Source organism: Clytia hemisphaerica, unplaced genomic scaffold (genome assembly GCF_902728285.1).
Source record: "Clytia hemisphaerica strain Z4C2 unplaced genomic scaffold, Clytia hemisphaerica genome assembly, whole genome shotgun sequence".
NCBI classification, from domain to species: Eukaryota; Metazoa; Cnidaria; class Hydrozoa; order Leptothecata; family Clytiidae; genus Clytia; species Clytia hemisphaerica.
This window is the reverse complement of record NW_027103734.1, coordinates 842,623-860,387: the sequence shown is the minus strand read 5'-3', so window position 1 is coordinate 860,387 and position 17,765 is coordinate 842,623. Positions and strand designations below refer to the sequence as shown.

The window sequence follows — 17,765 nt, the reverse complement described above, 5'->3', positions numbered from 1 at the left end:
GTTTAATTTTTCATGAATCTTATTAGAAGTTTTGTAGCCCATTTTTTTGCTCGCAAGTAAATTAAACGATATAGATAGCGCTTTCGCAGCATTAATCTTTGATGCACATTTCGGTGGGACGCTAGTCAGTAGAGACGTAAACTCGATATTACATTATATCAAGATTACGGGATTTCGAGTACAGGCCGATTTTACTTACGTTTTAAGTGGTTTCATTTTCGATTTCAAGCCAACATCTTAGCAACGGGGTGCTTGCCCATAGTTACAGGGGTTTGTGCAAAAAACTAAACAATTTTCCAAATCCCCCATTTCGATTAATGCAATGAAAAATGAAACTTTTCTATGTTTCACTTTTTTGCACCTATTCTTCAAAATGAAAAAATATTTAAGATTTTAAGTTCTTCTTTTATTCAATGATTTTTTACAGCACTTTGTTGACAATCTACCGTCAACTGCTCCAACTTGGGACGAGTGTACGCAACATGGGACTTATTGATATCTGGCCTGTATTTTCACTTACTGTTAAATCTCTTTGACAACAAATTTGTTTTGATAACTCCACCAAGTTTATCAATCATACTTTCTGTCATAACATGTCACGATAACTTTCACTGATAGCGCGCCCTTTTTAACTTTTGTTTTCATTCAAAATGACCGGATGCCGAATGGAGAATTAGAGAACGCCTGCCGCCTAACCGCCTATCGCCTAACCGCCTACCGCCCAATGGGATTAACAAATAGCGAGTGTGTAACTGGCCGCGCGACGTCAAACGCTCCATCGTTTTGCCACTAATTTGGTCTTCTTCGTTCCGGACACTCGCGCGTGTTCCACTACGGATTTTTTTCATATTTCGATTTAAAAGCCTACTTGATGCGAAAGAGAAATCGTGTATTTTTTAATACGCGGTTCATTAAACTCAAATCAAATGACTTTGGAGCAGTTGACGGTAACTACTCTAGCATCAAATTCCTGCTTTCTTCAGTAAATTGAAAATAAGAAAAAACCTAAGCCACGGAGCACGGATTGAAACAAATATATGAAGGGTGGGATTTTACAGCCGCCTGTCGTGGTGAAGGCTTCTTCATAAAGACGAAAGACATGTATTTTTCGGATCCGGCATGCGGGAATAGTGTCAGGACCTGCAGGCGATCTGGTAGGGTTGGGTATGGGTGTAGTTTGGGTGTGGTTACGTATCAGATGGGCTAGGAATTGGGTTATTATCAGTTAGGGTTAGTGTTGGAGCTCGAAACAAGCACTCTTTTGTGATTTTCTCTTAATACAGTTTGGTCTGCAGTTTGTACAATATAAATAGCCGTCAGAAACACTTTCCTGCCATGAATCTGTGGCGCAGTGGATAAGGCATTAGATTTCAAAACATCGGAACTTTACATTTAGTGGGTTCGAATCCCACCGGTGGCGATCTGTCGGTAAGTCATTCAGAAAGTTAAAAAACATAGAAAATAACTCACAAAGAACCAGAAAGTCAGAAAAACTACAAACAAGAGACTGGAAAGTACGAAATAAGTCCAGATCTGTCTTTCGTCTTTATGAAGAAGCCACGACTGCCCGTTGTGCAAGGCACTGAAAGGCCACGGGTGCCAAAAAGAAGGGCCGTTTGAAATGCGACAACCCCATTGGTGGAAATTTGATGAACATCTGCGAAGGAGCGCTGGGAAGCAATCAGTATAGGAGTTTAAGTTTAGACTGCTAGTGTTGTGACTAACTGTTTGACGAGTTCCATTGTTGATTCTGTACGATTGAGATTTTGTCTTGCTGTGTTTGTTGAATGCAATCAAAACAAAGGACTGAAATTCTGTGTTCCATCCGTAGTCTTTCAACTAGCCTGGATTTCCTATAGTGTTTCTAACTGATGGATGACAGATGAGAATAACCTCTAATTGCCTTAATTTTCAGATTGATTTTTGACTGTTGCAGGCAAACACAGCCTAATACCCCGCATGACTACACACTTTACCAGTTTACACCACTTGCTAGCTGGTGTTTGGCCTCCTCCAGTCAGGAACAGTCGCCTTATTAGGAGACGCCTCCTGATTAGGAGACGTCTCCTGATTAGGAGACATGTAGGTCGCTTGGGGTCGCTTGATTAGGAGACCCGTCTCCTAATTAGGAGACATAAAACTTTTATCTCAATTTTAAGGGCTTTAGGCTTTTCCGCGCATTTTGAAACTAGTTTTAATGGAAAGAGCAGCCTCGAATTGGTAAAGTTTAAAAAAAATTATCAAAATTTCTCGGTGCAATCGATCACAATCCTAATATAAAGCACTACAAGGAAGCCCCTCTTGATTTTTTTCATGTCCGCCATTTTTCTTTTTGAGACGCTTTTGTTCAGAAGACAGATTCTTACTTCTGATTGGTTCTTATGGATTATTAGATGTGATTGATTCCACCGGTGGATTTTTCTGAAAATCACCATATGGAATCAATTTTTTGTCCTCTTTCCATTGGGAGCAATCAAATCATGCGCAGTTTGCTCGTTCACGAGATAATTACACCCGTCTCCTGATAAGGAGACGTGAACCTCCTGATTAGGAGACGGGTCTCCTAATCAGGAGGCGTCTCCTAATAAGGCGACTGTTCCTGACTGTCCTCTCTCTGTCATCTGTAGCACAAAAAAAACGGCCTGAGTATGCCATCTGACTGAGAACAAAATAGCCAAAGAGTATCTAGTACACGATACATACCAGATGATAAAAACAGTGATGCTTCACTGTCACTGGAAGTTTTGGACCAGCGATCTGATGTTGATGACTGTCGGCTGGGAGACTTTAAACTCATCTCTGATTTTATCAGCAAAAGAAACAAGCAATAAGTTTACAGAAACAACTTCTAGCCATTTCTAAATATCCTTAATTTCAAAAATTTCACAATCAGCTTTCTCCAATAACATCATGTCAAATAAGTAAAAGTTTATACAAGTTTGTAGATTTCAAAGTTTTTGATACGCCATGTTTTTTATAGATGCCATCTTGTTTTTTCTGTCACTAGAAAATATCGCTTCAATGGCATCATTCAGGCTAGGCGGCTTTTCCGAATTCAATTCAGAAGCATGTGAATATAATTGAAGTTTTTCGCTCGGCTCTCTTTTTTGTTGTCCTATTTTTTGCATTGTATAAAGTACCTGACCTACTGTGTCTGCTGTGTCCTAGCTTGGCTCTAACAAAACATACTCCTAAAAGGATGAGACTTTTATATCAATTACAATATATCCATTTTATACAGTATCTCTTGTTAAATAAAGATATCTGAAAACGCAAGAAACGGCGCGCGAAAAAAATGTAATAAAAATATCGAAAAAATTCCGAAAATCATTTTTTTTAACTTTCCGTTTTTTTGCGCATAGTTTTTATCAAATTAATCAGGTTATCGATAAATTCTCTTTGAATATGGCATGTTTTTAGAAATTTGTGAGGTTTTACAGCTAAAACGGTAACAGAAATGAAAACAGCATGTTTATTTGACCTAACCTCGCAAAACGCTTTCATTTGCAAATATTCCGTGCGCGCGTTCCCACGCACATTCACACTTTGTAGATTACGATGAAATTTATCGCATCTTGCACAGACGTTTTATTTGTGACTTAAATTCAGTAGGCTAAGAGATTGGGTACGACATTGGGTACAAATTTGGTTCCACCTCCTCGGCCGTTTGTCACCGCCTTTTCGCAAAACGCCGCAAAACGCCGTGTTGTACAGATACTTTTGCTCCTTGCTCCATATACATTTGGCACTCTTTGATTCGATCTTCAAGCAAGGTCAAATATCTTTATTGAAATTAGTAGAGAAAGATTTGAATTACGGAGAGTCGTGACGACCAGCTCAGATAGAATATTACAAATCGTGGAGAATATCGAATTATAGCTTATATCAAGTATATTATAGCATATTAAGTTGGCTGTAAAATGATTCTATGACATCGGTTATTGCGCGACGCCTGACAACCGGCTAGGACATACGAGGCGCGCTTAAAATGGCACTTGACAAAATATCAAAATTCAAATTGTACTTATATTACGACTACATGACGTGTGGATGAAGTTTTGATAATGTATCTATTTTCAATTATACCTTTCTTTGACATTGATACCTCATAATATGTCAAAATAAAGAAAACATCATCATGGAATGAGAAATCATATCACAGTTATGCTGCTTGTTATTCATTATGTACCATCAATGAACCATAAATGCCGTACTCTTTGAGTTGACTCGTTATGCTTGCTTCGAGTTAGATTGAAGTTTTACTTACTTCATGACAGTGTTGATATGCTTGCTGTTATTCATGCTAGCAAGTTCATACTGTTTCTCTTAGCATGTTTTTGATGAGTGTATACGGATTCAATGATAATATCAAGATAAAAAGATATATGCTATCTCCTTTTATTTCAATATTGTTGACTGTGGCTTTCTTTTAAAACCCAAAAACTGATATAGCTCTATTTTTTATTTGGTTTTTGAAGTATTTATAATAACTCAGTGATGATAGATAGTGATACCTATTATTTGGGTAAAGTTACATAAAAAATGACGAAATGAAACAAAGTTAATACGAGAAAACGATAGCCAACCAGAATTCGAGATTCAAATATTGTGTAGAAATATTCTAGAATTTTGTCTATACTTTCTATTGATTTTCTGAGCACTGATTGGGTAGATCTGGCAAAATTAACTGCAATCAGCGCTCAAAAAATTCGAAAGTCCATGCAGAATCTTGGAAAGTAGAATCCTTGGTAAAACAATAGGCACTGTTAAGATTTAGACTAGGGACTAATCTCGTACCAGAGCCTTACACCGCGTTTTGATTTTACTGATGGACGTGATACTATCAGAGTGCTATCAGAATTTTTAAAAAAGGACTGGGCTCGCGGGTTTGGACTTAAGAAAAGCTTTGTCAACATCCCGTTTCAATATACTATATTCGCCTAGTTGCAAACACACATACTTCAGATTCGATAATACATGTGGAGAGAAATCTCGCATAGTACTACCATATTTCGTTTGTACAATGATAATATCTTTAAATCGTATCAATGAATGGACTTTGTGGTATTCTTTTTTGCTCATTATCCAATTATAAGCCCTCGATAAAAAGAAAAGCCAATAATCTTAATGAGTATGGCAAAACAATAGTTTCACTAAAGATCAAGTTGTAAAAGGCTTCAATTGAGCTATCAGGCCCGAAGCGGGGAGACTGGCAATATCTCAGCCTCCCCACTTTCGAGCAAATGAGATTTCTTTCTCGTTTTGAGCCTCCAGTCCCCCTCCACTTTAACGGTTGTTCCATCGGGCCTGGGTATTCATTGCCGGACTGCGTTTTACTTTGAATAATTTTCAAGCAAGTATCCCATCCTAAGGGGAAGGGTACTAAGGAAAAATTTGAATAAAAATCTAAGCAGGCTGCCTAATTAATGCTGCCTTTAATTAGCTGCCTTTAATTAGCTTTTTCAGATAAAGACCTTTCAAAAAAGCCCTGGCATATATAACAATTTTTATGCAATAAGCATGTGAGACCATTTATGGAGCATGCGCGTAGTAATCAACATCTGTTCGGAGGCTCCTAATAGGCAAATTATTGTAGTTTAGAGCCCATACTATAGCTCTAAATGGACCCTCTATCACCCTATAACTACAAACAAATAATTCAGCAAAATTCACTCCTTCTCCTCAAAGAATTCTTACAGGGTCAGTGAAACAGAGGTGTATTAGTCCCATTCGGCATACACCGATATCTAACGTCCAAATTACGTTGAATAAATGTTGAAACACGGCGTCGAGTCCCCGCTAATCAAAAAACAAACATCAATAATACCTTGTTCCTTTAAAATGTCACCCATGTGATGATACTGTTCCAATAACTGCTCCTCATCCAAAACAATTTGCTTCTCTTCTTTATCTACTTCTTCACCATCCTTCGTTTTCCCTTCCCATCCTTCAATCGAACGTAATCGATATTTACGACCATTATCCAAGTATGTTTGGTAAGCTTCAAAGAGTTCATCCACTGTTGGCCACCTGTATCAATAGAAAGAGATGAATTTATCAAAAAAAGATCCGCTTTTCGGTTTCGGTGAGAATCTTCTGGAAGATTCGGTAATGTGATCTTTCAAACCTTTTTATACATTGACTCAAAATCATTGCAAAAATTGCGAAAACGCCAGTATGCCCGAAAAAGACAGCGGAAAAATCTCAGTAATGCGTCAATAATGTTTCCCGGGAATGAGTTAGTTTAGCCATCCTGCGATAGTGGAGACTTTTTGTTAGAGTACGTTTACGCAGGAAAACCAGAAAACGGATTTTGACTACCTTTGAGTTGTCGAGACACTTTATTGTCAGTATAATAGGATTACTAAACAAAAAGGGCAGAGACGATAATAAGAATTTCATGACCGAAAGGAAACGAATACTGACCTAATTTCGGGGTTTTTCTCAAAAACATCATTATCGTTTGATTGTTGATGAACGCCCTGTTCGTCTTCCTCACGAAATTCATACAAATTCTCTGTACTTCTGTAACGCCCTACGCCCGTTAAGTCTTCGGTGCTCCTCGAAAGGCGGTGCATTAATTTACGAAAGCTGATACTACGACGTGCTGGCATTTTGATTTAATCTGGTCTGGTGAATTATACTTCTTGAGTTCAAGTAGCCTTTTATCGGAAAATACTTTTTTACGTTACAAAGTCCAAAAATTTTGAGCTATATAGTTCCACAGATTTTCAAATTGTACATAATATTCATCTGCTTTGGTTTAATAGTAACACTCGACGATTTTCGAAATGAAAACGAAATTCCAGCAACTTTAACATTTTATGTAAACCCACTCAAAGAGTTTTCAATAATTCAAATCTCTACTTTTTCCATAAGAGATTGACAGTCTACTTCTACACTTGAGATAAAAATCAAAAAAATTTAGACGAAAATCATCGAAATATCGACGCTAATTGTTATACCATGTGGCCAGAAAGCTAAAGCAATATCGAATTGAAATAAAATGTAACTTCAAAAGAATACCATACAACGTAATCTGCCAAAACGGAAAAAGTAAAAACGGTAAAAAGGAATAATAATGAATGAACAAATTTTCAAAATTTCGGCTAAAAGAAATTTGTAAATAGATAGACTTTAGTAAACTAGCGGTCCCATAAAGTTCAGAAAGTTAATAAAGTTCGGCTGATGATCACTCGAAAATGTTTTCTTAAGAAATTAATGAACAACGAGCATAAACAGACCCCTATGGAGAAATGAAAAGGACATGAAATTCTATGAAAACATCACCTTAAAAAGTTTAATGGAGTCCTGAAAGGTGGCCTTTTGGGTAAAGTTTTCTTATAGATGACTTAGATTTACCTGACTAAACCACTATTTCCACTTTCCAAATTAGTCAAATATCTATGGCATATGCCTCAATAGGCATTAAGCCAATTAAGATTTTTGTAAGTAGCCAAAAATAAGGTAATGATAAGGTTATTATGGTTTGGTCTTACAATTGTGATTTACTTTTATAAGAAACTTTGAACATTAAGGTCTGTTTGTTTTAACAGTAGATTTGTTCGACACAAAAACACATTTCTCATTATAAGCGAGACGTGTTTTATAACATAAACACTCAACAATGTTTTCAGATGAAAGTTAACGGATTTGAGCGCACTCTGTCCACTTCATATCGAACTTTAAATCTTGTGAAAAAATGTCCTTTTAAAGACTAGTGACTTGTGTTTTTATCAAAGAGTGGTCGAAAAAAGGATAGTCCAAATGAGGGAAAGCTGTTGGCGAGATATAATCCTGCCCAAAAAATTGATGCGTTTTTAAGTCTATCCCGAAAACCATTCTGACTGACTGACATATTTAAGGTAGCGAGTAAACGTAAATTTTGTATTTTTGATCATTCCTAGATATACTGGAATAGTCACTTTTAGGAAAGAGAAATAGGCTATTGAAAAACAAGTTTTTCTGAACAAATAACCGTAATATAGCGTTTGGATCGTGAAATCTTTGAATTACTGTAATTATAAGAATTTTCTACAGTAGAGCGTGCAAGGGCAACTCATAAATAAAACTATCTTTACATAATAAATATTGTTGATTTAACAGGATTTAAATCTATGCCAAATACTTAGGCTAAACTTAAAAGAATATTGGTTTGCCGTTACCCGATCCAAGATTTTGGAGGTGGGTCGGCTAGTCGGAACTCTTTTTGATTTTAACGATTTATGAAACATTTGGGTAATTTTGAAATGACCACGGACGAGCTAGACGGGAATCCAAGATTTTTAAGCTTAAAATAGATCCAGACAGACACAATATAAGTTCTTATTTAAAGGAAAAGGTTCTTTGGGTCACCAGGTTTCGAGGTAGGGTCGGTCAGATGACGGCAAATCAACATTTAAAAAAAAGTCCAGCCCTAGTATTCATTATCCATACTAACACTTATCATTGAATGAATACCAACTTTACGACCTCTACGTTTTATCAAATCCTTTCCTTGTATAATCCGCTGTAACAATTTCACTTTCTTTAAAACAAGTTTCAATTTTGCTTCGTCGTTCTCATTCGCAAGTGCTTGATTAATGATAGCGAAACTATTTCCGATTTCTGATTTTAGTAAGGTTTTCATGTCTAAATGCTTACGCATTGAACGGGCGTTCCGCTGCGCCCATTTCCGTTTTTTCTTATGGGCGATGGGTGGTGGGTTCGGGTTTCGTTTACAATGTTCGATTAAAATGTTTACGTCGACGTCAGACGACACTTCAGAGTCTTTAGGAATTTCGACAACTTCTTCGGTACTGGTTTCCCCTTTTATGACTGTCGCATCTGTTTCGAGTGTGTTTTCTATAGAGTCATTTTGCGGGTCAGTGTTTTCAACCGTTACTGAGTCTTCAGGCGTTTCGGTTACCGTTGTCTCCGCAACCTCGATATTACCTGCCGAATTTTGCGTATAATATTGTAACACGCCATTCTGTACAATATCTTCAAGCGTTGTAACCTCGTGTGAAGATAAAAAGTTCTTGGTTTCTGAATAACTCGAATTGTTAGGATCAACCATGGTGGTTTCGACGAAAGTTGCGGTGGTAGTGTTCTCTGATTGGTCTACCGATGAAGTCTGATAAATAGCCGACGTTGAGCCATCGTTCATGTCAAGGTTCATTTCACAAGCAGTAGGAATACTCACAAAACTCGGTGGTCCTACTACTTCAGTGCTATACGATAAAGGTTCACTGGTCAAATCAGGTAGTTCCGAATTCTCTAAAGCCTGACTTTCTTCCTTTTTGACTAGAGTTAATGCGTTCCGTATATGATTATTAATATCTCTGTCCGTGGGGTAATATGACCGGTCTGATTCTTGGATTTCTATTCCGAGCTCTGTTTGAATATCTTGAACAAATTCCTCTAACATATATTTCACTACACGTTTTTCGCTTATCCCTTGTTGTACTATTTCGTGAATTTTCTCAATAATACGAGGGTGTACAATTTTCAGTCTACCAGCATTAGTGTCCAGTACTGGGTGATTTTGATGTTTAGTGATTAACGGTAGGGTGACGTAAAAACGTTTGACATAATCTCCAGAACGAATATGCTGGAAGACATGAGATAAGAGTTGTGTTTTGACGCGGCGCCGTTCTCTATTGACTTTGATGTTATCTGGGACAGTGAGACTTGGTACACGCCAAACCTAAGAAGAAATTGAGTAACAATTCTTGGATCAAATCAGGCTGCCCAATAAAAAATTCCTCTTTATAATATCTTCTTGATATTCACATTCGGGCTTTATCGTTTAGTTTACAATGGAACAGCTACTCTGGGAAATAACAAAAATATTCCTTAAAAGTACTGCATGAGATGAATTGATCGATATGCATAGAATAGAATCATTGCACATGTCTTATTTCCAAAGTAAGAGTTTTCACGGACAAAATGACTTTCTCACCTCCAAGACATCAGCATCTGCAGGACATCCAACTTTCACACTATGCCCATTACGCTTTGTTTTGAATTGACCTTTCTTTGCGTTCTGCCGTTCTGTACCTCCCAATCTACAAAATTGAATTTAAAAAAGGAGTTTGGACTTTTTGGATGTGAACTAATCGAAACTGGCGTCTTGACAGCATTTTTAAGGACACACTTCAAATTTCAAACTCGAAAAGAGTATATATAATTTTAAAATGTCTGGCAGAATTTTAGCATAAAGTTGCTGCGATCTTGAAGAATAAAAATACGTTATTATGAAAGAAAAAACCTTCTGAGAAATTGGAAATAAAGGCTAAATGCATCCACACTGAAACTATTTAACTGGAAATTTATCAACAAATGAACCAATGAAAGTGTTGTTAAGTCGATATGACAGAAAACAAAAAGATGTTTCAAACCTGCAGCCGAAATATTTTCGTTCAATACTAACGAACGGTACACCATCATACTGAACTAAAGGTGTTCGACTCCATTTTGCTTTTCCTCTCAGTATCCTTCCTTGGATTGCATTCTCGTCCCTTTCATCGGCCATCTTGTAAAATTTATCACTGCTACGGACGACGAATGTTGACATTGTGGACGATTGGAAACTCTCCCATAAACAGAGAAATTGTTTCTCGCCTTCCACGTAACCTAAACAAATGTAGTGAATAAATTTTATAATGTACACTCTTTTGAGATTATCAGTTGAATGAATGATCGGAGCAGTAACGTACAAAGAAGTCTATGCTAGCCCTACCCGATCATTTTTTTGATTTAATGTGTTTATATGTTTTGCCTTCCACTACATCTAAATGCATGCAAAAGCTGTGATTTACGCCACCCAGTTCAATATTACAGAAATAGATCTTTTCATAAATTACGTTACGAACATCACTTGCCTCGTTTCGAAATTATTGCCATGGTGATTAACTCCCAGCGGATTTTATTAAAACTACTTCCTATTCATAAAAAATTCATCTAATGTCTCAAGAGACATTATCATCATGGTAATTGTTTGAATACGAGGCAAGTGATATTCGTGACGTAATTTATGAAAAGGTCTATTGTGTCGAGATGTACTGTCAAAGGTCTTATATCAGTCGAAACCCCTAAATCGATAGGCACTATCAATGATGAAAACTAAACAGCCCTTCGGAAACATAACGGGCAATTGAATGAGTCTTTCTATTCCGTTTGATTGAATTAAAATCTTGCAAGGTTAAGAATACTTTAGAATGCTACACAGGAAAATTTTATAAATGCTGAATAAATTTAGAATTGAAGCCAGTTCCAAAAAAAAGACAGCCCGTACTTTTTCAAACATAGAGGACCCAACCAATTACTAATTAATTATTATTTACAAAATAGTTACTGATCTTTTTAGAGCCAAAATAAATTCACTTCGTTCCCAAAAAAAACACGCTAATGTGTGTATGTATGATGAAGAGGGCCAACAGAACACAACAAGAAAACCACAAAAATACCTCTTATACGATTATCATTCATAAGCAATTCAAATCGATCTAAAAGAGTGATCCAAGCCGCATCTGCAGCATGGAATTCCATCGTGATCATGGTGGAATCACCAGTGACAGCAAAATCACCAGTACCTGAAAGTGATAAAAATAAATTTGATGACAAATGATTATCTTTATTTCAAATGTTTTTCTTTTCAATCTTTAGCGTTTGGTCTGTGAAACAATAATGGTTAAACATTAACTACTCCGACTCTAATTTGCTTCTTTGCATTGCTGTAAGTATTGTTCCAAGGGAGGAATCAATAAAAGAAGTCATTAAACGTTTCCTGTCCTTTTGGAATGGTGGTACAAAACCACGTGACCAATATGACAAAATGACCAATGCTACAAAGTTCTGAAGTGCTTAGAGCTATTGAGGGAGATTCAATCTAATTTAATGGACGGTATATCTTAAAGGGTGATTAGTGGTGAAAAATTTGACATGTGGATATGAGTACTATAGAGATTCAGGGGGGTTGGTACTAAATCTTGGACATCATGATGTTTAGTGACGTGGTGGTATACCCAAAAAACTTAAAAATCCTTTTAGTACCACTGGATACTAAAATACCAAAAAGTATATCCAGACTAAAAGTTAAGAAATTTTTTAGTTTATTTTTTTAAAGATTAACCTGCTAATTGTTCCTGTTCTTCAAAAGCTACTTCATCATTATCAACCACCAGATCCTCGTTCCGTTCAATAGCTTCTGCTGCTTCATTGTTCTCGTTAGATTGTTCCTCTCCTACCATCATATTACCACCAGCAACCACACCTTGGACATTGTGATGTTCCAAATGGTCCACATTTTCAGTAATTTGAACATTAGGTAAACCATTATCACCTTGGTTGTTTAAAATGATGAGAGATAAAACTTCAGATTCTTTTTCAGCTATTGATTTGTGGTCATCAGGGATACCAATGTTGACATAAGCTTGAGCATGGATTTGGATGGTCCCACCTTGCTGGTTACCTGGATCACCAGTCTCCATACCCTCTCCTTCCATAATCACATCCATTATGATGAAAACTAAGCCTAAAAAAAGACAAAAATTGGTTTGCAAGGTATATACATAAATTTATCAAAACAGAAATGAAAGAATAAAAATCAACTACTTCAAAACTTTGTTTTCGAAAATTCTTCAAGTAAGTTTATGCTCGCAAAAATTTCTCAAAAAAATTGGAAATCCAAAAAAACTCGAAATCCTACAATAAATATCAAATTTTCGACATTTTCTTATCTTTTATCCCTTTTTAAAGTCGAAGAGCATTCACTTTTAAGGCAATTTTCATTCGAAAGTTGTCATTTTTTTCCAACAATTCGCGAAAGTTTCCGCTCGTGAAAAACATTTTTTCCTCAAATTTGGGAAAGTAAATGTTGTAAGTTTTTCGCCCTCACGAAAGTTTCTGCTCGCGAAAGTTTGTACGCCTAAAGTAAACTGTGCTATAATTATCATTTTCACACAAGTGATTCTTTGATGTTATAATCATCAATGTAAAACATCTAAATAAGATATAGTCTAAAGGTTATAACTATTGACTATGAAAACCATTTTAAAAGACAACAAAATAGAGCCCTTTTCAAGTGAACCAGGGAAAGTTTTAAGCTGTATTTTTGACTGATTAAATATTTTTAGACAGTTTTAGATTTGGTTTTGCATTTATGTTGTTCTAAGATTCTTCTTCACTTTTCATCTTCATTTTTCCATTTCTTTAAAATTTTCTTTTTGATAATATTCCACTCTCAGGGTATTTTCCTAGCACTTTTCCTTACCATCGTTTCTTTCAGAAAAAGTGAGTTTCAATGCAGTGGTATAGAATGTCACAACAATGGTTTGGCAATGAAGAAAATGTTTTTGCACTCTAAATGTCCAAACCCCCACTACCCTTCCCGACTGACGGGGGTGCTCCGCTGGGGTCCAAAAAATGGACCCTACGTGCGACTCGTCTTTTCAAAAATTTTGCTGAAATTTGTGAAAAAAGGGACCCTGAATGGGACTGAAATTCCAAAATTCCACAAATTGATAGCACGAAAATGATGACACCACACCCAATTTAATTTTTTGTTAAATTCGATTTTGCCGATCTGGTGTGTGTCCAATAGAATTCAAATTAGTTTTTGGTCCACAATTTACCCTTCCTTTAGTTTTCACTGAAAGAAGGTGGTCACACTCATTTGAAGAGGCTTGATGACTTGTTACTGACCCAAGTCCAATCTTTTGAATTTCTTGATTTTTGGACCCTTACAGAGACTCAATTTCCTTTTTAATGGTTTATGTACCCCTTCGAGAAACTTTCAAGGGTGTGAAAAGGGACCCTTATGACTTGCACATACCCGGCACAAATTCTGCCTAAGTCCCCCCGGATTTCACTGCAGCTCACTGTCTTATTCTGCGCTGTAATAAGCGATTGAAAACTCCAGATTTTTAATTTTCCCCAGTGTTCCCTCGGCCGCAATTTTCAATTTTATTTTTTCGACGTCTGTACAATTTAATCCAGGGCTGCAAATAAGCGTCAGTCATTGGTCAATGTCCCAATGAAAAAGCCTTTTGACCGACTGAAAACCATTTGTATCAGTCATGATGTCTGAATGAGAAATAAACCATAAACTTAAGTTGAAAATAAATCTCAAACCCCTGTCTCTTACTTAACCTATTCTTTTCATACTCACTCCCTTTATTGCAGATTCGAAGAGTGTTTCTAAAGTTTACTTTTTAATTGAGTGCGTTCTTTGTAATTTTAATTAACGAATGTTCTAAGACAACTGTTTTATTGACTGGTTTTCTCCGTAGTGTTTCTAAAAGATCACCGTTATCGATAGCTTTCTTCATAAACTTTCAAGAGTGTTTCTAACTTTTATCAGCTTGCTTTCTTTCTATTTCTATTTCTATATAACGCAGTCGTCTAAGAAACAGCTATTTTTTTTAGAATCTTCCTTACAATCTAGTTTTTCTATTTATAAAAAGTAGATTGCTGACGTGTGGAAAGGAATTTCGGCATGACTGATCTTTTTGTTTCGATAATAACATCAAAGCGGGAATCAAGCGTGGTTAGCTCAAGCGGTTAAATCGTCTGTCTCATATGCATGGGGCTCCGAGTTCGATTCCAATGGATGTCCAATTTTTTCAATTCGTGATTTTTTTTGTGATTCTCTCATCACTTTAATTTATCACATTTTCATTAGAGTGAAGAGATATCGATGCAGTATGTAATGTTAATTGCTATTAGTAATTACGTGTTCAATTCGAATCAATGATCTGTTCCCTCCTAGTGAGGAGTTTAATACTCTTATAACAACCGTATTTTATAAGCATTGAATACTGAAATTCAAATAATGACGCAAGAAAGATAAGCAAACGATTGGATCAAGTGCCAAACATTTTGACCCGGAAATCAATTATTATTCTGCCTTTAAAGTATAAAACGAGAAGTTCAATGATTCTGAAAGAAGTTATTTGACGATTCTCTTATACAAAGAATCGCTCGCTCACTCGCTGGCTGAAAGTGAAAGTGAAAGTGAAACTGTCAGTCAGCAAACGCAGGCACAAACACCTATACCCGTTCTTCTATATCTCAGCCTCGAATAATCGCTTGTGGCAAAAAAAAGATTGAAGAAAAAAAAACTTAAAAAAGTTCTTATTAAGTGATGCTATCATAGCTTATCTAAACCTTAGACAGAGAGCGGAGGTAATATATGCTAGTTACTTGTTTGATTGACCTTCATTATAATTATAAATTGGACACCCTCCGGAATCGAGCTCGGAGCCCCATGCTTATGAGACAGACGATCTAACCGCTTGAGCTAACCACGCTCCAGCTGGACCACGCTTTGAGAGTGGCGAGGGAAAGCGTGAACTTATAAGAAAGAAAAAGGAAAGAAAGAAACGAGAAGAAAATTAATTCCCGCTTTGATGTTATTATCGAAACAAAAGGATCAGTCATGCCGAAATTCCTTTCCACACGTCAGCAATCTACTTTTTATAAATAGAAAAACCATTTCACCGAACCTCCAAAGTCATTTGATTTGAGTTAATGAACGGCGTATTAAAAAATACATGATTTCTCTTTCGCACCGAGTAGGCTTTTAAATAAAAATATGAAAAAAATCCGTAGTGGAACACACGCAAGTGTCGAAGAGGAAAGAAGAAGTATGATTGATAAACTTGGTGGAGTTATCAAAACAAAATTGCTGTCAAAGAGATTTAACAGTACTGTTAGTGAAAATACAGAACAGATATCAACCAGTCCCATGTTTCGACCAATCGTCCCAAGTTAGAGCAGTTGACAGTAGTTGTGATCAGGAAAGGTTTTAAAATGACTTTATGCTAAAAATAGTATCAAATGTACCGTAAGTTGGTCTAATGTCAACATCCGTCTTCTAATTTCGACACCCTTCTTTAGAGATAGGAACAATAAAAACTGAGGAAGGTCGGAATCGCTGATTGACTTTGATTAGCGCGATGAGAGGAAAAATCTTTAGTCTATCAGTGATTTTGACCTTCTTATTATTCCTATCTATAAAGAAGGATGTTGAAATTAGTAATTTTTGTAACTTTCAAGTGTGTTTCTAATCACTTTATTGACTTGCTTACTTCGTAATTTTCAAGGGTATTTCTAAGATCACTTTTATCAAATCAATTATATGTGACAGCAACGAGTTGTTCCAAGGGTCACTTTTATATACTAGCTTTCTTCGTAACTTTGTAAAATATAGACTGAATGACCGTCAGGATTTTGAGTTTGACCGACAGGATTTCATTTCAGTCGAACATGATGTCCGATTGACTAAAAATATTTATTTGCAGCCCTGTTTATCTTTGATACACATTTCAGAGGGATGCTAGTGTGACTAACTATCGGTAGATCAGATTCTTTTAATAAAGGATGAAAGCTTTCAATTTTTCAATTTTTTACAATGTTAATTGATGTTAGTTTATCTTTGTCGACCAGCAATATATGTACCCGTTATATGCCTTTGTAGGCTATTAAACTACCCTGCAAAAATTCTGCTTATTGACTCAGCATGATTATAGCTAGCCATAATGCAATGGCAGATGGAATGTGGGATATGCCACCCGATCAAGAACGCCGCCGGCAGATTTTTTTGAAATATCTGTTCTTTTTTTCCAGGAGTAGGGTGCGCACTCGTCGGGATTTTTTGCGCGGAACGAGGAAGAATTTACAAAAATGAACTTCAATGCATTAGTACTTCCCACACCCCGCCACATGGAAGCCTAGATTTCATCCGCCATTTTTGGCGTGATTTTTGTGCTTCCGAAAATTATTTCTTGCTGGCGTGGTGTAAGGAGGCGATTCTTTGAAAAGGTGATTTTTTTGTGTTTTGAAAATGGAATAACTTTGGGAATACTTAACCAATTCTAATAAATGACCCCTCATTTTTCTCACAAAGGTAAGGACTTTCAAATAAAATTAGTTTGATTTCTGAAAATTGAGGGGAAAATTTTGGCCTGTCCACCCTACCAGGAGAGTAAATTTAATGGATAAAACTTTCTTCAAAACACCTAGGTAAAATCTGTAAAATCCAGGGGTCGCCTTTAAAACATCTGTTCTTAAAATCCAGGAGCACATTTTAAGAAAAAACACATACAATTTTCCAGAGGGCAATCTGTTCAAAGAATCCAGGAGCTAAATTGTGAAAAACACAACCAAATGCCACATTTTTTTTCCAGGGAGCTTCCTAATTTTCTTAAAAGGTCTCATTTTCCAGGAGCATAATATTGCTAGAGAACAGATATACATTTTCCAGGAGTCCCATTTTTTCCCAGAATAGATGATATAATCCAGGAGAGCCCAGGACAGGATACAGAACAGACAGTTTTTTTCAGGAGAAAGGGACCTCAAGAACAGATATTTCATAATTTCTAGCCGGTGGCTGCTCTTGCCCGATGTTTTGAAAATTGGAAAATTTTAGGTCTAGAATCGAGGAAAAACATATTGAAATTTGGGAAAATTTGGACCCTATGAATAGCATTAATAAAGGAAAGAAAAAGCTAATACCTGTAAAGCCTGACAGTATTCTCCTTTGAGATAAAACAGACAAATTCCCAAAAGTACCAAAAAATGTAGTCTGCGTGGTGCTGCTATGTTGTGGCTCATGGAAATCTACAAAAAAAATTGCAAGCTTTCGATTCTGCCTCTCCGGCTATTTTATTTAATTTCATAAAGGAAAAACGAATTTACTGACTATGAAATAGTATGGTGGCCGAGCATTTTGATAGTAAAATGCCAAATAGTAGAAGAAGAAGAGATAAAATCAATGTTCA

At 36.3% G+C, this 17,765-nt stretch overlaps 3 protein-coding genes across 7 annotated transcripts in view; all 3 read right to left on the bottom strand.

Moving 5' to 3' along the window:
- LOC136805057 (kalirin-like) overlaps positions 1–4,286 on the bottom strand; it is an 88,041-nt gene extending 83,755 nt beyond the window's left edge. For 3 of the 5 annotated variants that reach the window (XM_067061596.1, XM_067061599.1, XM_067061597.1), the window contains exon 1: positions 2,704–3,015. In XM_067061596.1, coding sequence (XP_066917697.1) covers positions 2,704–2,797 — 94 coding nt within the window. In that variant the 5' untranslated portion in view covers positions 2,798–3,015. Of the gene's footprint in view, positions 1–2,703; positions 3,024–4,267 lie in introns of those variants that run through there. The other 2 variants (XM_067061602.1, XM_067061600.1) reach the window with 2 other exon arrangements.
- Positions 4,287–5,759: 1,473 nt separating this feature from the next.
- Positions 5,760–6,898, bottom strand: LOC136805013 (uncharacterized). The gene is made up of 2 exons (XM_067061542.1): positions 6,427–6,898; positions 5,760–6,030 (listed from the first exon to the last, which is right to left on the bottom strand). Exons 1-2 carry the CDS (start codon positions 6,612–6,614, stop codon positions 5,760–5,762), a joined length of 459 nt encoding a protein of 152 aa, XP_066917643.1. The 5' UTR covers positions 6,615–6,898.
- Positions 6,899–7,985: 1,087 nt separating this feature from the next.
- LOC136805056 (calcium-responsive transcription factor-like) lies at positions 7,986–17,736 on the bottom strand. The gene is made up of 6 exons (XM_067061595.1): positions 17,500–17,736; positions 12,116–12,517; positions 11,451–11,576; positions 10,383–10,617; positions 9,944–10,049; positions 7,986–9,688 (listed from the first exon to the last, which is right to left on the bottom strand). Exons 2-6 carry the CDS (start codon positions 12,498–12,500, stop codon positions 8,417–8,419), a joined length of 2,124 nt encoding a protein of 707 aa, XP_066917696.1. The 5' UTR covers positions 12,501–12,517; positions 17,500–17,736; the 3' UTR covers positions 7,986–8,416.
- Positions 17,737–17,765: the final 29 nt, after the last annotated feature.

Excerpts from the sequence above, each read along its gene's own strand:
- LOC136805056 (XM_067061595.1), bottom strand. The coding sequence starts at position 12,500 with ATGGATGTGATTATGGAAGGAGAGGGTATGGAGACTGGTGATCCAGGT. Across the intron at positions 10,618-11,450 it reads GAATGATAATCGTATAAGAG|GTTACGTGGAAGGCGAGAAA; the intron begins GTATTTTTGTGG and ends ACATTTGTTTAG. Across the intron at positions 9,689-9,943 it reads CAGATGCTGATGTCTTGGAG|GTTTGGCGTGTACCAAGTCT; the intron begins GTGAGAAAGTCA and ends ATTTCTTCTTAG.
- LOC136805013 (XM_067061542.1), bottom strand. The coding sequence starts at position 6,614 with ATGCCAGCACGTCGTAGTATCAGCTTTCGTAAATTAATGCACCGCCTT. Across the intron at positions 6,031-6,426 it reads GAGAAAAACCCCGAAATTAG|GTGGCCAACAGTGGATGAAC; the intron begins GTCAGTATTCGT and ends CTATTGATACAG.